Genomic DNA, 26,110 nt, shown 5'->3' with positions numbered 1-26,110 from the left:
CTGTGTGGTGGCTTGGTCTTAGAGAAGACAGTAAGTTTCAAGTCAACAAAACAGTGGTTTCCATCTGGAAGTGTTCTGAGAACTATCTGCCTGTCAGCCACGAACTTACTGAAGTAGGGTCTGACATAATGGTTGGTCCCAGAAAACTGCTCTCTGGGGTTCTAGATGATATCATTCAGCGAGTCAGAACTACTGCACTTACTGCTTGCAGTGTGAGTTGGGGTGCCCCATAGCATGCTCCATGGAACCCTAAAATTGGTGACGTTTTGATAAAAATATTTATTGACCCTGGGTGGAGATGCCCCACATCTTTTTGATTTGCTTTAAGTAAGCAGTGTTTTAAGAAAAAATTAAACCACCTTTTTTTTTTTTTGGTCTTTTAGTCTCTGTACTCGTGGCTTGTACTTTAGTTTCAAAATAGGTGCATATTTTTATCGGCTTACTGGCTAGAAGTGGTAACAAGCAGACCTTCATGATGTATAAGTGGTATTGAGACAGTGCTTAAATGTAAATAACGGTTTGGTGCCTGAAATTTTACAAACTTAGGCTTAATGAAGAGTTTGTTTTTTTTTAAATCAGTTAATGCTAAGGGAAGGAAAAATCGACTTGTTTCTTCTCCTGTTGACTGTTTACTTGGTGTGTGTTTGTGAACCTAGAATTATAGAGATTGCAGCCTGCCACTCGGCGCACACGTCGGCCGCCAAGACGCAGGGCGGCCACGTGTACATGTGGGGCCAGTGCCGCGGCCAGTCGGTGACCCTGCCGCACCTCACGCACTTCTCCTCCACCGACGACGTGTTCGCCTGCTTTGCCACGCCCGCCGTCACGTGGCGCCTCCTGTCTGTGGGTGAGCTGACTGCTGTCTGTTGGGTGATGGCCTGAGAGCTAGGAAGAAAACTCTGGTGCTGTTGTTTTTCAATAGTGAGGACTTTTGTTAAGTGCAGTATCAGGCAGTTCATTTCCCTCTCACAGGCTCCTGTGAAAGAGAACTCACCGGACCAATTCATTTTCCTTAAAAGTATTAGAAATCTCATACTAAAATTCAAAGAACTTCGGATGGCTTTTTGATGTGACTGGGAAACCATGGCTTTTATTTTTAGTGGGCGTATTTACTCAAGCTTTCAACATGTTTATTTAGTGAGGTGGTTGGGGCTTTAGTTGTTTTGCCAGATTTACAAGCAGATGTGTCTGAGGTTCTTATAATGATTGCAGCAGCGGGAAATCTGTATTTAGGGGAAAAAGCACACTGCTCAGTTGGTCACTTATTTTGGGAAATCAATATTTTCATGAGTGTGAGCAAAGCGATACTATATTTGGCCTGCATTTTCATTGGAAAACACTGGTGTCATTCCTTTAGAACCTGACGACCACCTCACAGTGGCCGAGTCCCTGAAGAGGGAATTTGACAACCCCAACACCGCAGACCTGAAATTTCTGGTGGATGGAAAGTACATTTATGTGCATAAAGTCCTTCTCAAAATCAGGTAAGGCATCATTTGAGAATTGAAATAAATATGTTTATTATTTTCTAGTTGCAAAGACTTATGTCAGGCACTACGGTGATTCTGAAAAACTGTAAGGATCTTTTCGCCCTTATGAGCAGACAGTACAGCAGGGAAAATATGTTATATGTGAAACAAGAAATCATAGAAGCCATCGTAGCAATGGGTGGGGCGTGGTGCAGGGCATACGCAATCGGCTTCCTCAGAGACTCTGTAGACAGCTTGTCCACCTTGGCGCTGGAGAGCAGCCATCCAGCCAGCGGTGAGCATCCACTGAGCCCTGTTGGGGCTGCTTGACCTAAGTGAGCCTCCCTGCCCAGGACCTGAGTGAGTCCATGAGAGTCACTCTCCTTAATCAGCTGTGGGATACAGTAGGTTTAGACCTTGAAAAAAGACAAGAGCAGCAAGGTTTGGGGTAAAACTAACAGACTTTTAAAAATTCACTTTTATTAATGGGTAATTTTTGAGCATCCATTTAAAATGTGCAGCCTGAGGAGTTTTGACATTTGTATATTCTCTGGAAACCACCATTCCACACCAGGACACAGAACACTGGCATCACCCCCCTCAAAGACCCCTCAGGCCCTAGCCCTGGGGCAAGCCCTGATCTTCTTTCTGTCAGTATAGATTAGTTAGCATTTTCTAGAAGGTGATGTAAATGTAATGAAACAGTATGTATTCTTCTCTGCCTGGCTTCTTGCTTCTAGCCTAATGATTTTGAAATTCATTTTGTTGTTGTGTAACAGACATCCAAGTCCTCCTGCAGTGAATCACAAACACAGTATAGTATTTCAGTCTCAAGTTCACTTCTTAGTAAGGCCAGGCTGTGCAATATTTGTTCACTTCTACTGTTGCCCATAAACCTTCATAAAAATGAGGAGGTTGTGGTTTGTTAGGGCTGTTGTAACAAAGTTCTGTAGGCTGATTGGTTTCAATAACAGAAATTTATTCTCTTATGGTTTTGGAGGCTAGAAATTCAAGATCTTGTTGAATGAAGTGGGTTATTCCATCCTCCATCCCACCTTCTGGTGGTTTGCTGCCAGTTTTTTGCCCTCCTTGGCTTATGGCAGCATAACTCCAGTCTTCACGTGGCGCTCTCCCTGTGTTCAAACCCCCTTTTTATAAGGACACCAGTCATATCAGTTTAGGGCCCACCCTAATGACCTACTTTTAATTTGATCCCTTCTCCAAATATGGTTATATTCTGAGGTTAGGACTTCAGTCTGTGAATTTGGGGATTCAATTCAACCCATAACAGGAGGAGAAGAAACAAAATTACTCAGAATTTAAAAAAACAAAGCCACCTGATTTCTATAAATGCTGCTCCGTGGACATGGTGTGGGAGGGACCCGTGGGAGTCTGTGGTCAGGGAGGCGGCCACCCCACAGCAGGCTAGCCTTTGCAGCCTCCTCTAGTAAACCACTGTTTGCAGACTTTTGGCCAGCAGAAGAAGCGAGGGACCCAGGCCAGGACATGAAGGTGTGTGGTCTGTGTTTTTCCTCTCTGCATGTTAGTTGCTTCCTCTTTAACCACTACGAGCACGTGCTCCTCAGGAAGGTTATCGGCTCTTGCCCAGAAGCCAGGACCTGACATCTTTCTTCCTTCAGGTGTGAGCATTTTCGCTCTTCATTGGAAGACAACGAGGATGATATTGTAGAAATGAGTGAATTTTCATATCCTGTTTACCGAGCCTTCCTGGAGTACCTGTACACAGACAGCATCAGCCTGTCCCCCGAGGAGGCAGTAGGTAATTCCCACCAGACTTGACCAAGGGTTTGGCAAAAAGGTGGTTTGTGTAGAGCCTCAAAGGAAGTCTCTGTGAGGGAAGTCACAAAAGTAGTTCTGTTTTTGTGTGCTAAACCCAAACTCTTTCCTTCTTCCCGCCTCATACAAAGGTTGACTTGATGGATAAAATGAGAGGTGGGTGAATTATCAACCCATCAACACTGTGGTGTGGGTGCCATTCAGCCTGAATTGCTAGACACCATACATAGCTTTTTAGTTTCCACAACCTGCTGCCTTCAAGATATTTACATTATAAAAATGGTAAGATGCATGTAATAAGAAGCCCTGCTGGTCTCCATAACTGTGACTGTCTCCTTGGGACAGACTGCCGTGGCCCAGTGCCTCACGGCACTTCAGGGTTACTGACGGTAAGAAAGCAACACAGGGTGTCCAGTTGGGCACAGGGTGAAAAACATACTCAGTTTCAGCTTACAGCTGTCAGTGTCGTTGGCCAGTGGGACAGAAGAATTAAAGAATTGCTTCTGTAAGGAACCAAAGAAAGAGTTTAAGCCTCACATTTTAAAATTTGGTATTCATTTTACATGTGTAAAGCTGGTAACACTTTTTACCAGATCAGCATTTAATTTTCCTCGGGTGAACAGAAGTGTGATTTCTGAAGTTTTCCAGTTTTCCTTCCTTCCTCCCACAGTGCAGGAGGGCCAGGGCCCATGGTGTGCCACGCTCCCCTCGGCACCTGTGAGGGAGACAGACCGAGCCCTGCCCCGTGGAGCTGGTGCTCAGGGGAGGGAGGCCAGTCCTTAATGAGAAATCAAAGCGGTCAGTCAGGAGGTCAGGGAAGGCCTCTGTGAGGAAGTGTGCTGAGGAGAGAGCGGGGGGAAAGCAAGCAGACACCCAGGCAAAGAGCATGCTAAACAAGAGACAGTGTGAGGGTCTGAGACAGGAGCACGGGGAGCACATGGAAGAGGAGGATGGGGAGAGAGAGACTGAGGTGGGCAGTGGAGGTAACTGAGGCCAGGCAGCTGGGTCTGGCCAAGACCAGATGTGGCCTTGGAGGTCATGGTGAAGGGCTTGAGTTTTAGTCTTGATGTGATAGACAGCCTTGGAAGATTTTGACAATGAGGGTTGCATATTTAGTTTTTGCTTTAATAATAAAATGGAAAAAGGAAGTAGCTTAAACAAGGTGGTTTCTCTGTCACCCAGGGACACAGTGCAAGGCATCCTTACGTGTGGCCCCTGGATTCACGTCCACGGCCATATCTGCACTGCAGACAGCAGGACGGAGGAAGGGACAGTGGCGAGGCGCCAAGGGCAAACCCTGATGTCTGCTAAGGAAGTCCCACTTCTTTTAAACCAGGGACCAGAGGTGACCAAGGCCTTAATTAGCTGCATAGGAAGTAGCAGGGAGTGGTCATTTCTAGATGGCCATGCTCAGCCACATAGTCTAGGATTTGGGGAGAAAAGGAGGATGGGTTTGTGTGTTTTACGGAGGGAGGAGGCACCGGCAGCTTCGACTCCAGGAGTGAAAAGATCAGGAACTGTAATGGTTGAGATGTAAGGTGGTGGTGCCCTGGGTTAAGGTGGTCTAGCATGGAGGTGTTGAAAGAGATGAGAGTCTGGATACATCTTACAAAGCGAGCTGACGGAATTTGTTGGTGGTTGGTTGTGGGGTGTGAAGGAAAGAGAAGGATGGGGGGGTTGGCCTGAGTATGGAGAGCACCAAGTTTTGCTCTGGGGTTTGAAAAATCAAAGGAGTCTGAGCTGCCTTTTAGACATCTGTGTGGCAGGTTTTCTATAGGCCCCCGGGCAAGAGTCTAAAGGAGGCCTACATACCACATGTCTAAAAATTTAAAGTTATGTGTCAAGCTAAAAGCTTCAAATAAAATGTGTTAAATCCTCATACCTTGAAAAATACACCTTCATTAAGAACTGAGAGGCCAGGTTGGCATATCATCTGGAATTGAGGGTAGGTCTCTTGGAGTTCGGTGCTAGGACACCATTGCTCAGGAAGGTCAGACTCCTGGCCTCCAGCTTGGTATCTGCCATCTTTGTTTACCCACCACCAGCTACATCCTGCACCACAAGAGGTGCACGGGCACCCAGCCTACTCTCCACGCTCCATCCATCCTGCCCTGGCCACCCCTTGGAACTGGGGGTCTGTACCTTGGTGACAGGGTCGAGGGGAGGAAACACTTGCATGTGTGGCCTCAGGGCTGATTAGGCAGGGAGTCCCAGGGTCCCTGGGCGCTCAGACGGTAAAGAATCCACTTGCAATGCAGGAGACTCGGTTGGATCCCTGGCCCAGGAAGATCCACTAGAGCCGGAAATGGCTACCCACTCTAGTATTCTTGCCTGGAGAATTCCATGGACAGAGGAGCCTGGCGGGCTATAGTCCACAGGAGCGCAGAGTTGGACATGACTGAGTGACTAGCACTTTCACACTTTCCTAGAGTCCCAGGTGCACGAAGTGTGGTCTAGGAGTGGGCACGTGGCTCCCTGGCCACTGTGGGAAGGGGTTGCCTGGAGCAGGTGCAGAGCTGGGCCCTCCTGAGTGGAGGATCCAGGCAGTACCTGTGAGCACACGCATATGTGAGTCTGGTGCCTGGGGTGTGGGGAGCTGTCAGTGTGAATCTGAGAGTTGTTGAGAACTGACTAGAAACAATCAGGTCATTCACAGCTCTCAAGATTTCAAAAGATCTCAGTTTGTTTCCCCAGTAGGCCATAGGCCTTTCTTCTATGATAATACTTGTCATGTTACAACGAAAGCAAGTTTCCAACTAAAATCTACCACATTGTGTAAAACTTACTGTAAGGTTGAAGAAATCCTGGCCCTGTGTCCTTTGGGCCCTCTATGCAGTACCTTCCATGAAAAGGTTATCTTGAAGTAAACATGACAACAGTCTAGAGTCATGATTTAGCTAGCTTTTGATCAGGTGGCAACCAGGACTGAATTGGACCTAGCAAGTGTTCTATTCTTCCCAGGGTGTAGGGCTACTGAGCCCATGGTGTGGATCCCGTTCATGCAGGGGTGGAGGGGACTCTCTCAGTCTCTCTAGCCGAGTGACATAACTTGAGGGCCACTCACTTCACCAGTGACATTCTTTATGGTAATTAACAGATCCTCAAATGGAGATTTAAATAGCCATAATTGAAGCCATTTGACAAGAGCCTTTCAAACACTTGACTGACTGACCATTCCCTTTTTTTGGCTGCACTGAGCAGATGTGGGATCTTGCCTGACTCGGAATTGGACCCTTGCCCCCTGTAGCAGAAGCTTGGCACCCTGGGCACAGTCAGGAAAACCCCCTGACTGACCATCCTTGATTAGAGTCTTTCCGCAGTGTCCCTGGTGTTCAGTCACTCCGCCCTGTGCAACTCTGCGGCTCTGTGGACTGCAGCCTGCCAGGCTCCTCTGTCCATGGCAAGAGACTACTGGGGCGGGTTGCCATTTCCTTCTCCGACAGTATCCCTTGGAGTAGCTTAAAAATCAACTTAAACATCTAAATCACTCTATGTTGTATTATTTGAAAGTAGATGACACATAATATAACAAGAATCATCAGGTTTTTACCAGACAGTATTAAAACTGTGAGGCTGGAGATCATTTAGGGAAATAAGTGAAATAAGAGTCTGAATACTGAACTCTTGGGCATCCGAGTACGCGGAAGTCAGGAAAAATGGACCAGCCACGAGACTGAAGAGTAACTCCTGAAGGAGAAGCAAACCTGAGCAAGTGTTTGAAGCAGCTCTCACAGCTGTGTGAATGCTGCCGGGGAGGTGCTGAGGCTTCGGCGGGGGCGGGGGCGGGGGCGGCAAGCGGAGGAAACGCCATTTTCGCTCCTGCTGCTTCCCCCACAGCCCCGTGTCTGAGAGCTGCACTTGCTGTCAGCACAGCCGTGTCCTTAGATCCAGCCACACACGCACAGTGTGTGCGTCAGCCTAAGCTTCAGTTCCCACACCCCTTCGCCGAGGATTATATTGGGTTGGCCAAAAACTTCGTGTGGGGTTTTCCATACGATGTTACACACAAATCTGAACAGAAAGTTCTGGCCAACACAGTATTTAAAATCATCTCTGACGGGTTGAGTGAGTTTAAATCAGGATACTTGAGATCACTCCCCTAGTAAACATCTCTTTCTACCAGGATTGCTTGATTTGGCTACATTTTATAGAGAAAATCGTTTGAAAAAACTCTGCCAACAAACTATCAAGCAAGGAATCTGCGAGGAGAATGCCATCGCGCTCCTGTCGGCCGCCGTGAAGTATGAAGCTCAGGTAAGAAGAGCATCCTTTTAACGAGCTCACCTTACACTGAAACTCTGCTTAAAGATTTAATTTAAACAAAGTACTAAAAGAAAAAATATATAAGGGAATGTTAGGATGGAGCTCAAGGGCAGAAACCATGAAGGAAAGGATTGATAGATCTGATCTCAAAAAATCAAAATGTCTACACATGCACGCACACACACAAACACACACACACACACACAAATAGAAAATAAATGACACTCTGGAAAAAAATATCTTTAACACAGTGAAGCAAGTTTACCATAGTTAATGTATAATTCTTTAAAAAAAAAAATAACATGAGCAGTTTGATGGAAAAAAAATGGACCAAATGGATTTATGAACAAATGAAAACTAAGAATGAAAATAAGATATAATTTTTCAGTTGTCAATAGGGAAATCTATTTTTAGAAATAGTACAGGCTCAGGATAATGGGTATTCTCCTAAATTGCTGAGGAGAATGCAAATTAGTATTATCAGTTGGGGCAGTTTGGTATAATATGTAATAAAAGCTTTAAAAATTTAATTCTTTAAGGAATTCACTTGTAGAAAGTTATCTTAAGAAAGTAATCATGGATTCAGAGATTTAGCTTCAAAGACGTTTCCTGCAGCATTGTTTATAATTTTTAAAAATTAAAAAAATTCAGCATAAATATCTCAGTTCTCAGTTCAGTCGCTCAGTCATTTCTGACTCTTTGCAACCCCATGGGCTGCAGCACGCCAGGCCTCCCTGTCCATCACCAGTTCCGGGAGTTTACTTTTAACTCATGTCCATCGAGTGGGTGTTGCCATCCAACCATCTCATCCTTTGTCGTGCCCTTCTCCTTCTGCCTTCAATCTTTCCCAGCATCAGGGTCTTTTCAAATGAGTCAGTTCTGCGCATCAGGTGGCCAAAGGGTTGGAGCTTCAGCTTTACCATCAGCCCTTCCAATGAATATTCAGGACTGATTTCCTTTAGGATTGACTGGTTTGATCTCTTTGCAGTCCAAAAGTCTTCTCCAACACCATAAATACAGCATAAAGGTAGAAGAAAATTGTTTAAACAATGGTACAGTCTTTGGGGTCACAAAGAGTTGGACACAACTTAGTAACTGAACAACCACCTCAGATGTGCAGATGACACCACCCTTATGGCAAAAAGTGAAGAAGAAATAAATGAAAGTGAAAGAGGAGAGAGAGTGAAAAAGTTGGCTTAAAGCTTAACATTCAGAAAACTAAGATCATGGCATCCGGTCCCATCACTTCATGGCAAATAGATGGAGAAACAGCGGAAATAGTGGCAGACTATTTTTTTGGGCTTCAAAATCACTGCAGATGGTGATTGCAGCCATGAAATAAAAAGATGCTTACTCCTTGGAAGGAAAGTTATGACAAACCTAGATAGCATATTAAAAAGCAGAGACATTACTTTGTCAACAAAGGTCCATCTAGTTAAGGCTATGGTTTTTCCAGTAGTCCTGTATGGATGTGAGAGTTGGACTATAAAGAAAGCTGAGTGCCGAAGAATTGATGCTTTTGAACTGTGGTGTTGGAGAAGACTCTTGAGAGTCCCTTGGACTGCAAGGAGATCCAACCAGTCCATCCTAAAGGAGATCAGTCCTGGGTGTTCATTGGAAGGGCTGATGTAGAAGCTGAAACTCCAATACTTTGACCACCTGATGCAAAGAGCTGACTCATTTGAAAAGACCCTGATGCTGGGAAAGATTGAAGGTGAGAGGAGAAAGGGACGACAGAGGATGAGATGGCTGGATGGCATCACTGACTCAATCGACATGAGTTTGAATAAACTCGGGGAGTTGGTGATGGACAGGGAGGCTGGCATGCTACAGTCCATGGGGTCTCAGAGTTGGACATGACTGAGCAACTGAACTGAACTGAACTGAACAACGATGTTAATACTATTCAAGATATATCATTGACTGAAAAACTGTGGTTCTATTTTTTAATAAGTATATTTGTTAAATAAAAACATTTTAAAAATTTAAGTATAAATAGCTAAATTGAAAAAGACCAAAATTTACTATCTACATAGAAAAAAAGACTGAAAAATATAGTCAGTGGTTACCTTTGAATTGGTGGGATTGTAGATGATTTTTATTTCGTTATCTTTGCTAGTTTTTCCTGAAATTTCTATAGTGACCATGTATTGTTTTGATAATAAAGAAAACTTGTCTTAGAGTTAAATCTTAAGGAAACAGGCCAGACTCCTTGGAGTCGATTTCCTTAAGGATATCCTTTCCTTTGTCAAAGAACAGGGACATTTTAGCAGTGAGCAGAAAAAAGGCTATAGCTTCTTTTCTGTTTATGATATGCTTATTAAAGAAAATTCAGAAAATACAAAAAGTATGAGGAAGGAAATGCCTCATCAACCAGAGGACACAAACATTTTATACAGCTCCTTCTGATTTTTTCCCTAGGTTATGTGTATATCTCTAAATACTAGGTTTTTTTCACTTAACATTAAAAAAAAAAAAACTTCCCTACCTTGAAGCATGGACATTTAAAAGCATAGTGAATATTTGTCTTTCATCAAGGTAATAATACATTGGGCACTTACAACACGCAGAATGCTTCATGGTCAAATAGTAGCTACGTGCTTTTTCAAGAGTTTGTTACAGTCACGGCGGTAATGCTGGACTCCTCTGGACTGCCTCAAATGAGATGGCGGGCACATACTGTTTCCCTCTGAACTAGGCTTAATTTGCAAGGCTTCTTCACATTTCCTATTTATGTGAATTATTTGAATGCTTACCATCCAGCCCTCTGTTTTCTAGAAAGCAAGCTCCTTGAGGAATGGCAAGGACTTTGTTTTGCCAGATCCCTAGTGCCTAGGATAGTGCCTGACACATAGTAGGTGCTCACTAAATGTTTGTTTAATGAATGTCCCACTCTGCCTTTAGAGGTAGACTAACTAATTGTTATATCCTAAATTAGTATGACAGACCACAAATAAAATTGACTCAGTGCTTACATCACATAAAAGTTTTTATAAAGAACAGTGCATTTGATGTGACTAGTATTCTTACTTGCTGACTCAAATAAGAAATGGACCTTTTCAGCAAATTATCCCTCATGCTTGACTACACTTCAGTTCAGTTGCTCAGTCATGTCAGACTCTTTGCGACCCCGTGAATCGCAGCACACCAGGCCTCCCTGTTCATCACCAACTCCTTAATATATAATTAATACAAGCCAGGGATTATTCGAAGCCCAGTTCATATCGTGCTTAATTCTCAAAAGAACCCGATAAGAATATAGGTATTATTATTATTCTAATTTACAAGTGAGGAAGCTTGAATCTGAGAGATTAAATTCTTAGCAAACTATTAATAATAATTTTAAAACTGGCATGCAATCCCAGATTGGACCAATTTCAAAAGCACACCTTCTACCACAATTCTCTATTGTCTCCATATTTTAAAATCAGCAGGGTTTATGCACTGGTTCAGCAGATACCCACTGAGTGCCCATTAAATGCTTGACACTGTTCTAGGCACTTGAGGGTACAAGAAGTGAACAAAATAGACCAAAGTCTCTGCCCTCATGGAACTTTCTGCTGGTGAGGGCAATAGATAAACTAATATAATACGTGTTCTGTTAGGTGGTGATAAGTGATATAAAAAAGTAAGTTAGGGAAGGGCAGTGGGAGGAGGCCAGACTGAGATGAAATTTGAAGGTTTAAATCATGGTCGAGAAAGGAAGGGAGGTCTCACCAAGGAGAGCTGAGCACAGACATGAAGGAGACACGGAGGGCCACGTAGCCCAGGGCCCGAGGCCATCAGGGTCTTCACAGGCCGGCCTGCCTTTAGTTCTCAGTTCTCTGGGGCCAGAAGTGTGTCAAGCCACCTGATTTCTGATTCTCAAGTTTGCAGATCTAATCAAGGGAATCACTATGGGACTTTTTTTTTTTTTTTTTGGCCTAGAGTACATTACAGTAAGCCAGAAATCTCCAATCTGTGGAGTTTCTCTCAGCAGAAAGTTGTGATTTCTTCCAAGCACTTTCCCACTTCAGACTACTGAAGCTCTGTGTGATCTGATGAAGCCTAACCATCCCAGCCTTGTCTTCTTGTGAAGGAGAAAGAGCAGTGGTCTGTTCATGACTTCAGAGAAGCAGTTTCCCAGATGACTCTTTCATGGCATAAGCTTTCCTCACAAATTCTTTACAGGTAGAACTATTTAAGCCCCAGAAGACTAAAAGAGGAGTGTTGGGCTCAACATAAAGAAAATCTTTTAATCAGTTTACTCTATACATTCACACAATAAAGAAACATTTATTACACAAACAAAAAAGATTGTTGTACTCTAAATAAATAGTGAAAGAGGAATGAACAATACACATCGGTGCCTATCTCTGGGAAGAAAATGTCTCATTTTTTGCATTGGTTAGTGTGGAGGAACTTGAATGCTTTCCTCTGTTATTTACATTTTTACAAGCATAGACTCACATCAGCTGTATAGTTTTACAGCTATTCTTTAGGTACTGCTGTCCCAGCATTTCTTTCTGTTGGCCATCAAATCCTCTTTCCTCACCTTTGTGTTTTAGGAATTTTTGTGCTGTGTTGCATCGCATCAGGATATGTGAATTTGCTAAAATATTTCTGTTGTCGTCCCTAGGACTTAGAAGAATTCTGCTTCAGGTTTTGCATAAACCATTTGACTGTAGTAACACAGACTTCGGGCTTTGCAGAAATGGACCATGATCTCTTGAAGAACTTTATCAGCAAAGCAAGCAGAGTTGGAGCCTTTAAAAACTGACCCTCACCTGCAGGAAAGAAGTTTTAGTGTTTCCACTATCCCTGCAACAGTCAAAGAATAACTTCTTCTTAATAGTGTTGATGATGTGCTACATTTGGGCTGAACATGTTCTGTCAAAACAAGGGGATGGTGGCGAGTCTTCCCCCGCTTCTGAAATCCACTGTCTACAAGAGAAGGCATTAAATGCTCTGTTCAGATGGGACTAAGCTCAAGGGGAAAAAATTGAAATGTCTTACTATATTTACCATTTCCTCTTACGAGTCACTTAAGTTGAAGACTTTTGGTACAGGGGTCTAAGTGTATGCTATTCTGGCCAAATTTCCATATTCAACAGGCTGGTGCCACACAGAGCAGCTTGACCAGGAGTGCTCCCACTAGCACACTTCAGCATCCAGCACAGCGCCTTGCCTACAGCAGGCACTCAACTGATTATCGATCTTAATCATGCCTGAACAGCTTTCTTTATGGGACACTGGATGAAGGAATAACTTAGGCAAAGCAAATTTAAAACAGCTGAGGTTGCTATTATGGTACATTGTTCTGAGGAATAGTGGCTAATTTAAAGCGTTAATTAGAATTCACAAAAGGCCTTGGCAATTAAATTGTTGAAGACCCAAGGGCTAATTTTAATTCTCCGTTTTACTCTGAGTCATTAATTTCCCATATGAAATTATTAAGTATGAAATACTGTCTTTGAGAGAGTGTTATTCCTGGGCTGATTTGCCTTTTACTTTTGTGTTAAGAGATTTGCCTCTGTAAGTAAAAATGGGTTTCTCTTGTAGTTGACTTTTATGTCACCACAAAACAGGTCTTTTAACTTGGCACAGTGTGATTATAAAAGTAGCAGCTGAAAAGGAACTAATACTTCCATTTCATGGGCACCACTAGCACGAATGAGGTAAATTTATACTTTTTAGATCAAGTTACCCAACTGCAAATGAGAAACTGAACCAGGATGTAGGCTGCAGCGTCAGCGTCCTAACGTGTATTTCACAATATGATACTATGTGAAGAAACCTCTCTTGGAATTAGAAACCTCGTTCTGATGCTGAACTGTTTGATAATAAAGCGCTCATTTGTAAGTAACAGAACAAATGTGTGTGTTTTTTAATTCATCAGAAGCAGCAAGATTCTACCCACCTTATGTCTCTAGATACACACAGATTGTTTCATATAAACTAATTTTTTAAAGCAGTCACTGAGATAAGGCATCCTAACAAAGCCTACCCTAAAACCTGGATGACTTTTAAACAGTTTAATTACTATCCATACACTTACCTATGAGTGATTGGTCTTTACTGGTGAGGTCGCTTGAATCCTTGTTTCTTTCTGTTTATCTGTTTTTGCAGACCTGGTCTGGTAGAGGCCAAGGAGTCCGAATGTCTCTAATTAAGTCAGAATCCCATTTCTGGAACTGTACAGTGTGGGTTATTTTAAAACAGTCTCATACCATGTGTGTGCATGTCCTGGTAGGTTTATTGCTCTCTCCACAAAGAAACATTGAGGCGTTCCACAGCTTCAGTTGTCAGATGTCCACAGGCTTCATTAACTTCCGGCTTCTCCTCACCCTGCTAGGCCTGCTGTCACTGACCAAAAGCCTTTATATTTTACAGTGTCTTCCCGAACCTTCTCTTCCTCTTTCTTGCCCTTTTCTGACAGTCTTCTGAAGTTCCTCAGTGCCTTTTTCTTTTATGAACTCATTTCATGGAAACATGGGACCACCCAGAGAGAAAAACAGGCAAGTTTATTTAGGGATGAAAAATGGATTACCCTTCATGAGACTCCATAGTGGGTCACCACTCTGCCAGAGTACATGTTAGTAAGAAGGGGTGGATGGAGTTCTAGCCAGATATCCTCCAGAGAGGGAGAGAATATGATTTGTTTCCATATACTTGGAAAACACCTTCTGCACCGCCGCCCCCCCCCCCGCCCCCGTCCCCCGCCTATGGACTTCTGGGTGCTAGAACTACAGTAGTGGGTGAGACCAGTCAGGTTGATCCCAGGATGGGTAAACAGGCAATAGGCAAGCTGGGTAAGGTCATTTCTGATGGTGATGATGCTGTTACACTTTCAAAGGACAGCGGCACAGTACAGAGGAAGGATTTTTAGCTTGGGTGTCAGGGAAGACCTCTGAGCTGAGAGCCCTGAAAGATAAGAAGAAACAAGCTAAACAGAATTGTGGGGCAAGATCACTTACAGACAGAAGGAACAGCAAATGTAAAAGCCCACACCAGGGATGGGCTTGGCATCACAAGACAAAAAGGCCAGTGTGGATAAAGCAGAGTGAGCACGAGAAGGAGGCAGTAATCCACAGTGTGAGTACCCCTAGGAGAGGAGCGCAGCCAAGCCATTTACACTTTAAAAGGATCATTTTCACTCTTCTAGGAGTAGAAAGGTGAGGAGGGAGGCCGAGACCAGTTAGAAGTCTCTAACAGTGGTCCAGACATGAGCTAACAGAAGACAAGTTTTTTTATCTTGAGCGAGTATGTGTTGAGTAAAATGGGGAAAGACCAGGGTAGAAACAAGGTGGTGTTTTTGTTTGTTTGATTTTGGTTCATATTTTTTGAGAAGCTGGGTGGGGTAGGAATTAAGTTCTTTTGGCTGTGAGAGCTGACTTCTATGAAGAGGTCAGAGCTGGAGAAATAAATTTGGGATTCATCAGCATATAAAGCCCATTAAATGCTAACAATGGACGAGATACTAGGAGAGAATTCAGATACAGAAGAGACTGTTACTGCGCTTAATACAAAGACCACATCGGACTACTGAGACTCTTAACTAATTTATTGAAAAATAGACAAACTATTGTTAATTGTAGAAAATAGTAATGTAGCAATTTCAAATGTACAGTTTTAACCAATACAAAAAGCAATAAAGCAGTATCTGAAGTCTTATGTAAGAAATCTCAATACACAATCTCTGAAGTTCCTTAAATTCTGACACTAATTCTAACATGAACTTAGCAAAAGACCCAGTAATGTGGTAAGCCCTTGACCTAAAAGCTAACTGATTTGTATGATATTCATGCAAAAATGAATGAGGAAGTGAGATAAAGCTTTTTAGTGCCTGTGTTACCAAGAAAACTGTCAAAAAATTAAGTTTGCAACTTAATTGAGCACAAAATAAAATTTTGCTTTCTAACAAATAAGACCAGATTTCTTTTTAAAAAGAACTCTCAGTTTAAACAAAGTAATTTTCTAAAAGCTAGTAGATGCTACCTTAAATACCACCTATTTTAAATTATACCATCTCTAAATAAGTTAATCACACAAGATAGTTTAAATTACACCTTTAGGTGTCAGGGGGAGGGGGAAAGCGCCTCTTTTTCTACTATAGCTATTTTAATTTGAAGCTTCTGCACAAAATCAGAGAGAGAAACATTAATGTCTAACCCAAAGACCTTTCATCACCTGCACTGTGGACTAGAAATAATGTGGCTTTGAATGTGCCAGTGTAAGACCATGCTGAATTAAAAAAAAAAAAAAAAAGACAACTGCTAGTTCAAAAGATACATGGAAGACATGTACCCTTCCAGGAGAAAAAAAAAAAAAAACCTCTTCCCAAATTCAGGAGAGGAGAATCATTGCTGAGATGCAATTAGGAAACTCTCTAAGAAAAAAAATTAAGGCTCCTATAGTTAACAGTCTGTCTGTGGAGTAAAATTACTTTGTATCTTGATTCTTTGGGACCCAGAAACGTCAGAAAGGGTCCTGGGGATGTACTGGATCCAGGTCCTCGACAGCAAAGCTCTAGTTGAACACTTTATTTTCCAAGTACTAGACAGGTACTTAATGAATTCAGTGATCTGAATGGTATAAAACCAAGAGTACTATTAATAACTCTTTATTTTTAAAGCATGAGTTGGATAAAGAAAAGGATCAATAAACTCTTACAAGTCCTGAGGTATGAAACCTGTATCAGTAGTATGACTATCTCATAGGTCTATACTTTTGCTTTCTGTTTGCATTTTAAAACTAAAATTTATAAAACAAACACACAGTACACCCATTTAGTTTCCATTAGTAAACTAAACTCTAATGTGTAAAAAAATCAGTCATTTTCTCCTAAGTTTCTAGCATCTGTCTTAGCACAAGAGTTCAGGGTCATTTGGGTGAATGGGGGCAGTCAGCCAAATTGCATTTGGAAGACAAGACGCATTTTCTAAGGGTATTCATGTTAAATTAAAAAAATAAATATAAATTAAGAAAAATAACAGCAAACATCATACATGCCACAAGAGAAGACAAAAGTACTCAGATAGGCACAGGTTGTGAGACTCACTCCTGGGGGATCCTGCCACCGTTTGTAAAGCAGAGCAATTATTAAGTAAGACCCCTACGTATCAACGAGTTCCATTCCAAGAGTGTGTTCTTAAGTCTGATTTGTTCTTAAGTCCAACCAAGTTAGCCTAAGTACCCAACAAACACATTGGCTATATAGTGCTGTACTATAATAGGCTTATAATACTTTTCACACAAATAATGCATTAAAAACACACAAAAATAAAGCATCTCGGTCTCACAGTACAGTACCTGGAAAACTACAGTAGCACAGGACACCTGGCACACAGGCGGTACTGGGTGAACAGCAAGAAGGTTACTGGTGGAGAAGGGACAGGCGGAGGGAGGCGGCAGAGCGGAAGGACCATCAGCAACAGGAGACGCAAGGCGAGCTGCAACTTCATGCCTGATATTGACGGCACAGGTTCTGGTTCCTCACTGGACTCAACTGTTCACATCTTTGAAAGTTCGCATCTTGAAGGTTCGTATGTAGGGGCCTTACTGTACTTTGGAAATAGAAACATCTGGTACAGCTTTTTCAATGGCAGGATTGACATAAGATTTGATCAACAGACACAAGATTTTCAATCCTGTACAATAACAACGCGTGTTCTAGTGACTACAATGCTGCCAGTGGCTTAGGAATCCCCTGCACAAATACTCAGCTGTGCTATCCGCACAAAGATATGTTATCTTCTTCACTAACTGTGCTGTAAACAGAACCTGGGAGAGTCCTACAGTCAGATCTGTAGGAGACAAAGACAACGAAGCTGGATGTGCATGGCGTGCCCACCAAGGTTGTGGGGTCCTCACTTTTCTTCCCTGTTTGACGTATCCATGCTCTCATTCATTTTCTGCTTTTGCATTCGTGTTCGAGTAGATGCTAAAAAAAGGATGAAGAAATGTTAACAGCACTGATGGTGTGGGGTTAAGTTGGTAAAGGGCTACCCTATTTGTTATGCTCACACCAAACTGATGGAGCCCAGGACCTCACAAGCTGTGGTTTCCAATTTTTTAAGTCACATACCCCTATCAGCCAGCTTTTTCCCAAAATATGTACCATTAAAGTATGTATGTATTTATGTATATGTGTATAAATTATAAAACACATATACCCCAAACATTAAAAATCAATGAGATAAAGATAAATAAGCATTCTAATACTGTCTTATGTATCCCCACAAGGTGATCTTACAACACACTCAAGCGTGCCCAACTTTGTAGACCACTGCTCTAGAGGTGATGTGGTTAAGTCCAGCATCTGAGCAAAACAGAATCCTGGGCTGGTCCAGAATCTGCTGGAGTGAGTGTTATTCTTCATGAAGTTCAGAATCCCCTTGTGTTTGGAGATGCACTGCAAGTACTGCAAACACATCAGCTCACAGCTCATTTATAATTTTTTTTAACTTAATTAATTAATTTGGCTGCACTGGGTCTTTATTGCTGCAAGGGCTTTCTGCAGTTGCGGCGCGCAGGCTTCTCACTGCGGTGGCCTCCCGTGTTGCAGAGCGCAGGCTCTAGGTGCCTGGACTGCTAGTTGCGGTGCAGTCTCTAGAGCACAGGCTCAGCAGTTGTGGGGCATGGGCTTCCTTGCTCCTCAGCATGTGGGATCTTCTCAGACCAGGGATCACACCTATGTCCCTTGCATTGGCAGGCAAACTCAACAGCCAGAACACCAAGGAAGTCCAGCTTATAGCTCATTTAATTTGGACATGGACATTTTAAAATACATTATTAATTACAACACAGACAAAAACAGAAAGCTTCCTTGAAATTATTTCAAAATTCTTAACTTGATTTTAGAGGTGGGCAAGAGTTCTTTATAAAGAAGCACAAAGAACATTCACACTTGGTAAAGAACAGAAAGAGTGACTCTCAGTCTCCTCTTCTGGTCCTTCCACTCAGCAATCCAGCACTGTGTGATGATCTGTTTTCCCAGAAAGCTGAGGAGCAACCTGGAGAATTCCTTACCCTTATGTGTTAAAACGCCTGCCACTTCCCCTCCATTTTCTAGCTGTACGAAGGCCCTGAACTTCAGCCTGGCAGAGGGAATTCACAGTCATTGCTAACTGTGTCAGTGTGAAATGGACTGACTACAGCAACTGAGCTCCTCTGTAAGAAAATACTCATATTTTTACATCTTTCTACTCCCTTTAAAATGCATACTTGTGGGCTCCAAAAGGCTTCCACATGTTTTTAAGGCCTGATTTTAGTTATAAGCTTCATGTCTATTTTCATGCACTGGGGAGGAAAAGCTACAAAAAAGTTAAAACAGTAGTATATTAGTTGATGTAAAATCCAAAAAGAGTTTCATTTATAAGCAAAGAACTTAAAACTTTTGTTACATTTAGTTTCAATAGTATCTTCAAATAATAAACATAGAAAAATGGTTTAAAATCAAAAGTAATTTTAAAAACTTTGTATCTCAAAGTTAGTATATATAGAGATGTACTGAAAGAAAGCTTCTTTTTAAAAAGTCACATTTTAATTGGTATTGTTCTTATCGACATGTCCTATTACCTAAGGATGACAGTTTTAATTGTTATTATCTCTTAAATATTTGTCTTCTTTCCAAGACCTGGCTCTGTTTCCTGTTAATGGATCTGGCACCAGATTATCAGGAAATGTCACCTCTTCCTGGTGACATTCGTGTCTACCTCTCTAAGACAGTCCAATAACAGTCTGTGGTTTCTTGGTGGCTCAGCGGTCAAGAACCCACCTGCCAATGCAGGAGACCCAGGTTCGATCCCTTGGTTGGCAAGATCCCCTGGAGGAGGAAATGGCAACCCACTCCAGTATTCCTGCCTGGAGAATTCCGTGGACAGAGGAGCCTGGTAGGCTCAAAGAGTCAGACATGACTTGGCAACTAAACAACAAACAATTTATGCACATTGATCTTTTTCCTTTTTTTTTTTTTTAAGATTTTTTTTTTAATGTGGACCAGTTTTAAAAGTCTTTATTGAATTTGTTATTGTTTCTGTTTTATGTTTTGGTTTTTGGCTGTGAGGCATGTGGGATCTTAGCTCCCACACCCCCTGCACTGGAAGGTGCCGTCTCAATCACGGGACCACCAGGGGAGTCCCCTGATCTGTTTCTTAATGTGCTTTCCATCTAACTCTACTTGGGTTAATCTTTCACAGTCTCAGATAAGTTTAGGAGAGAATTCCATTTGCCTTAACATTCCAATGGAAACAGTAACAGACTTTATTTTGGGGGGGCTCCAAAATCACTGCAGATGGTGATTGCAGCCATGAAATTAAAAGACACTTGCTCCTTGGAAGAAAAGTTATGACCAACCTAGACAGCATATTAAAAAGCAGAAACATTACTTTGCCAACAAAGGTCCGTCTAGCCAAAGCTATGGTTTTTCCAGTAGTCATGTATGGATGTGAGAGTTGGACTATAAAGAAAGCTGAGCGCTGAAGAATTGATGCTTTTGAACTGTGGTGTTGGAGAAGACTCTTGAGAGTCCCTTGGACTGCAAGGAGATCCAACCAGTCCATCCTAAAGGAAATCAGTCCTGAATATTCATCGGAAGGATGGATGCTGAAGCTGAAACTGCAATACTTTGGCCACCTGAAGTGAAGAACTGATTCACTGGAAAAGACCCTGATGCTGGGAAAGATTGAAGGTGGAAGGAGAAGAGGACGACAGATGATGAGATGGTTGGATGGCATCACTGACTTGATGGACATGAGTTTGAGCTAGCTCCGGGAGTTGGTGATGGACAGGGAAGCCTGGTGTGCTGCAGTCCATGGGGTCACAGAGTCAGACACGACTGAGTGACTGAACTGAACTAATGTTCCAAACTTACGTCAGTCTAATTTGGAAAATGATTTAGTATTCTTTACCAAATTATGATTTCTAGTAATGGAAAACTTTTGTTTGAAATCTAGTTCTAAAACTTGCAAATTAGGGAAGTTCGATAATAGCAGAATAAGATTATTCTTTAAGTAAAGGTGATGATATTTATATATGCTAAGTTTCTAATATCCTCCCTATACAGCCAGCACTCAGAGAGTTCCTCATTACAGTTCTGCTATCCTAAAATATTTTCTAGCCACAGCCATCCATAATGAAGATGTGGTTTCACTTCTTGGTCTTCCTGCTGCTGCACAGTAGATGTCGGTTGGGATGGATGAAGATGACCTGCACTTTGCATCATACATTTAATACACAGATACTTGTAAATAACATATTGTTGACTGAATTATATTTTAAATGCATAAAAAAAGTCTGTTAATTAAAGGGATTCTATAAATTTATCCTTTTATAATGAAAAGGCTTTCTGCAATGTAAACAATTGTTCATTTACTTACTTACTTAAATAAGTACTTACTCATTTCTGCCAGTTTCTGTTGAAATTTGGATTCCCCTGGGAGATGTTTACTGCAGATTAAAAAATTCAAAATATTTCATATGTATATGTATAAATGAAAAACTTCAATTTCCAAAAACTATGGCATTTTCAATGACTATTTACGCTCTTTCTTTAGTAAATAGCTTTTACTGTCAAAGGATTATAAATCAAACATCTGAAATACAAATGTCATAAATTTATGAGCCTAGATATTTTATCAGTGGTTCTTATAAAATAGGGTAGCATTTTTCAAGAGTGAGCATTTTAAAATCTAATGTTAATCAAAACTCACAAAATCTATCCATGGCATTGTAAAGCCTGATTAGATTTGTAAACATCTGATATTTTCAATGAATTTCAGTAGATTTATGTGGTGCTTTTTTAACTTTGGGATGCAGTCACATCTTTTATTTTGAGCAAGCCTCATAATTTCCAAGATAAAATTGGCATGAGAGAGACTGGCAGAAGCCAGGGCCAGAGCAGCCACTCTGGGTTCTCCCGACGACCAGCTCAGCTCCTGACACACGTGCTAATACTGTCCCTACCTTCCGTCTGCTTCATCAGATCCCTCGATGTCAAAGCGCAGTTTTTTCAGTGGTTTAGGAGGGTTGCTTCCTTCAGCACTTCTTTTGAGCACACGGTCGCTGTTACACACCATTTGATTTATTTTCTGGAACTTCTCTGAAGTCTACAAATTATAGAATTCTTTATTTTAGATCATTTTGTAGTTAGCAACCCCAAATTATAGGTTTGAGGTGGATTAAAAATCAGGCAGAGGTAATATCTGCATTTAACTTCCTACTTTTTTGGACCAAACGGGAGATATGAAAAATGTTAACATCAGTCTAACTGCACCTAACTCTGCCCCAGTAAATACCTGCTCTTCTCACACCCTCCTGTGTCTTCCCAACAACTCTGACTACTACTCCAGAAGTCCTGGTTTCTCATTTTCAGAACTTACTCATGCACAAAACCAGGGCTATTTCTCAGAAGCATGCAAAGCTGGAAGAGCTTTCTGGAACCTTGTTTTTTTTTTTTTAAGCATAGCATAACTGGAGCAAATGTAACAAGAATTCAATAAGAGCTGTCTAGTGAATTTTGGACTCACTTTATGAATATCATGCTGAGAAGTCATACAGCTTATAAATTTGAAATCATCATTGATGTAATATTTGTTGATATTCCTAACTCTTAAAAGGTTTAAAATAAAATATTAAATATCTGAAAAACTCAAAGCATTTGAGTCCTTCCAAGTACTATTAGAGGTAATTTGATATACATATCTCCTGAGGAAGAATCCTTTCACAGTAAAGAAAACTTTGGTAAAAAATGCTAAAGAGGGCACAATACCTTATTTTATCCAAAGGACAAACACATGGAAAAACTGTGTCTTATCTATTTCAGAACCAGAGTGAGGTGGTTATCTCAGTGATGTGTATTAACATGTTTATTTGGATTCTAGAATGAAATCAGACTTTCCAATAGAAATTAAATCTGATTTGACACTGAGGATTAGCTTTGCTAATTATGCAAAACTAATTTTCATTAGCTAATTTACCAAAAATTAAATGAACTAAGTTTCCAAAAAATTAAATGCAAAACCAGATTTTGATGGAAAATATATTTAGAGCCCATGTACAATAGGATAGAAATGAAATTCTGTACACCTATTAAATGGATTTCCAGTTATCAGCTTTAAAATATGGAAGTATGTATAACATTCTTTCAACTCTTTCAGAATTTATGGCAAGCAAAACAGTTTGAAGACCACTACTCTATACTTAATCTGGATCCAATCCTATTTATGTGGTCCACATCACCTTTGTGAAGCCTGACGGCTGTAGCCTGTGTTGAGCTAAATGTCATCGCATTTACTATTTGTAACACACATGTTAACATTTGGTCTTTCAGTACACAACATGTATCTCTAGTTATTTCACTGGGGGCAGGGCTTAGGCAGACGCTAGAATGGCCTCACTGTCTCCTCGAATGTGGGGCTGGACCTAGTATTGTCCTGCTTCTGACAAAATAATGCAGCAAAGGTGATGGCAAGTCACTTCCAATATGACAAGAAGACTGACTTCAATTTTGCTTATCTCCCTCTTCCCCTCCCTCCTCTCTGTCGTGAGTAGCCCGCCACCCGAGGGAGAAGCCCAGGTGTCAAGGAACTGATGTTGGCTTGAGCCAACAGCCATTGAGGATCAGCCAACAGCCATACAAGTGAGTCTGAGTGAGAAAGGTGGTCCTCCAGGTGAGCCTGGAGATAACTGCAGATCCAGCTCACATGCTGACTGCAGCCTCGGACAGCCAGACCCTGGACCCGGCTGAGCCAGGCCTGCTCAATGACCCACAAGGAATGAGATTAAAAAAGGTTTAAATGCCTAAGTCTGGGGGTTGTTTGTTATGCAGCAATAAATAACAAATATAGGCGGGGGTGGTGGGAAGAAACATTCAGTAACGCTCACTGAACACAGGACTGTGAATTAGTGACGGAAAGGAAAGGCCAGTTAGAGCAGCGGGCTCCCAGACTAGGACAACCCTTTCAAAGCTTAACTTTCCCCTGGACTCCTCTGCAACAAAGACCACCACATAGTCTGTCACTTACCCTGGGGCATGTAACCAATTCCTAATCAATTTACCAGGGAAGAATACCCTAGAAGTTGGAGAGGAAGGAAAAGCAAAAGTGTGTATACATACAGAAGGGACCAGGAGGTGCTGGCTGGTGACAAGTGGACGTGGTGACCACATTTTGGAGTATTTTAAACCATACTCTGAATGAGTGAAATTCAAAGCCACTTTTTAAAACATTCCTTTGAGACTATATAATGTACATATATATTTGTATGTATATACATTAATGTATACACACATATAATCTCAAAGGTGTTTAAAAAGCAGTTTTGAAATACACCAATTATGAATATGATTTAAAATTAAACCTGATTTGAAAATAAATCTGATATATATCTTCTAAATTTTATGCAACATGCTTGAATGAGGTACTTGAATAGCAGCATTTATAAATTCAATTATAGAAAATTTCAAATTCTTTTATAATTATGGTATCATGCTATTGGAATTCACAGAAAAAATACTCACCCCAAATGATTCACCGATTGATACTAAAATTCTGTCAAGTTAATATAAAATACAAATTAGTAATGCAAATCATACACAACTATGCAGAGATGAACATACACACGTCATTCTGAACTCACAGGAAGACCAAATCAAAGCTTTCCTCTACCCCTAAACCACGGACGAATTATACTCATTAAAGGCTAATTTTGGTAGTGCTAGTCTAGTCACACACTGAGCTGGTTCCGTAGATTTTTTAAAGCAAGAACTGCACGTCTACAAGAATATATTTTGCCATTGCTCACAAGGAAAGAGGGTAAAAGAAAATTTTAAGTTTACCCATACTTAATTCTTCATAAATCAATGAGTAAAGAAACAATTCAAATTTTTTTCACATTTTCTCATTAAAAATTCAAGTTATATTTGGTAAAACTGTATAAGTGATAATCCAAATTCTATTAGGATCTGTATTGACATATGGTAAAGGTTATTTAACATGTGGGCTTCCCAGGTGTCTCAGTGATAAAGAATCCATCTGCCAATGCAACGATCTGTGGGTTGGGAAGATCTTCTGGAGAAGGAAACAGCAATCCACTATAGTATACTTGCCTGGGAAATCCCATGGACAGAGGAGCCTGGTGAGCTACAGTCCATAGCGTCACAAAACTGTCGGAAATGACTTAGCAACTAAAACAACATTTAACACATATCCTAGAATCATAAATCTCTTAGCTTGTCCCTGTTTGAATCATATAATTTATGCACTTGATAATAAAGCTAAAGAACAGCATTAGCCTGATATGACAAAGATTTGACCATATGCACATGGAATCAATAGATATATGGATTTTATTGTTCTCCAATTCTTTGATAAGTAGCCATCATTCTATATGATTTATCAAAATATGGTGAATAAGGAGTGTTAAGATGCTCTCTTAATAGCTGATCAGGATTTTCAGAATGTGACTTTTTTGCTAAAGGACTCCAACCCAGAAGTGAATTAACTAAGATCAGCAAGTAGCTAACATTATCAGCATAATATGGGTTAATTATCATAATTAAAAATTTACTTAAGTATACATTTTCCTGTAGCAATGTATAAACATGGTGTGCACCTCAGCAGCTTAGAATGTAAGTTGTAGATATTAGTACATAGATACTCAACCATAAAAACACCAAATATACAGAAAATAACACAGGGGCACATGAGAGCATTTATATCATTTGCCAGTTATTTTCTACTTTTTCTTTTACTGTACAGTTTGAAATTTTTATGTGTGCATTGCTTATATAAGTAAACACACTACACTAATGTTTTCATAGGATTAATATATCCCCTTCTTCCTGTTTGTTTTTCTTGCCCATTAAGTGCAACTATATGGGCTAACAATTTCTGAGATGAGACTATATTAACTTTACTAATTAATCTGCCTCCACTATTCAAATAAAGTCAGTTTCAAATAGCCCATGATAGCATATAATAAGTCAGGTGAAGTACTTCAAAGCCAGAGAGCACCCACTGTTGAATGTGTAAGATAACATAATGATTTGTAGGTGCACAGAGCCTTTCATCTGAGAATTTAAAACAGCTTCACACTCATCATTTACCTGAGCCACAGCAGCCTTCTGAAGCAGAGACCTGCCCAAGGTAATACAAAGAGGCCGCAGGCAGAAGTAGGGATGGACTTCTAAAGACTTCATTTACCATCATCTACATTTAATCAGTCATCTACATTTTCATAAGCAAGATGAACAGATCCACAGAAAGACTTCACAGGACATTCAATAAACTCTAGAATAAAAATTCTTAACAAAAGGAATCTACTTTGTTTAGCAGGGTGGCTACTTAAAAAACTGAGAGTGATCTGAAACTTAGGATCAAACTAGTACTCAGATTGTTTACAAAAGACCCAAGACACCAGAAAAGTTGATGACTAAATTTGCAAACCCATCTAAGTAAACAGATTATCTCACCCCCAACACCCCCGATTTTTATTTTTATCATATCACTTAATATAAATTAGGAAATTAGGGACTAGCTTGTAGTAAATGAAGAAAGCTTAATGGTTTTATGCTTGGATTAAAAAAAAAACACCCTCTCATT

At 41.0% G+C, this 26,110-nt stretch overlaps 2 protein-coding genes across 16 annotated transcripts in view; one reads left to right on the top strand and one right to left on the bottom strand.

Moving 5' to 3' along the window:
• Positions 1-13,379, top strand: part of RCBTB2 (RCC1 and BTB domain containing protein 2) — a 64,322-nt gene extending 50,943 nt beyond the window's left edge. For all 14 annotated transcript variants that reach the window (XM_043891909.1, XM_043891904.1, XM_043891899.1 and 11 more), the window contains 5 exons: positions 657-847; positions 1,358-1,484; positions 3,110-3,249; positions 7,390-7,520; positions 12,148-13,379. In XM_043891909.1, coding sequence (XP_043747844.1) covers positions 657-847; positions 1,358-1,484; positions 3,110-3,249; positions 7,390-7,520; positions 12,148-12,288 — 730 coding nt within the window. In that variant the 3' untranslated portion in view covers positions 12,289-13,379. The remainder of the gene's footprint in view (positions 1-656; positions 848-1,357; positions 1,485-3,109; positions 3,250-7,389; positions 7,521-12,147) is intronic.
• A 1,678-nt stretch (positions 13,380-15,057) lies between these two features.
• The window catches only part of RB1 (RB transcriptional corepressor 1), a 116,449-nt gene continuing 105,396 nt past the window's right edge, over positions 15,058-26,110 (bottom strand). For both annotated transcript variants that reach the window (XM_043891640.1, XM_043891641.1), the window contains 4 exons: positions 24,028-24,058; positions 21,474-21,616; positions 20,908-20,957; positions 15,058-17,451 (listed from right to left, as the gene is read on the bottom strand). In XM_043891640.1, the coding sequence (XP_043747575.1) occupies positions 17,378-17,451; positions 20,908-20,957; positions 21,474-21,616; positions 24,028-24,058 (298 nt within the window). In that variant the 3' untranslated portion in view covers positions 15,058-17,377. The remainder of the gene's footprint in view (positions 17,452-20,907; positions 20,958-21,473; positions 21,617-24,027; positions 24,059-26,110) is intronic.

This window comes from Cervus elaphus, chromosome 30, assembly GCF_910594005.1.
Source record: "Cervus elaphus chromosome 30, mCerEla1.1, whole genome shotgun sequence".
Lineage (NCBI taxonomy): Eukaryota > Metazoa > Chordata > Mammalia > Artiodactyla > Cervidae > Cervus > Cervus elaphus.
Note: the sequence above shows the minus strand (reverse complement) of the source record. Positions and strands in the feature narration are given on the sequence as shown.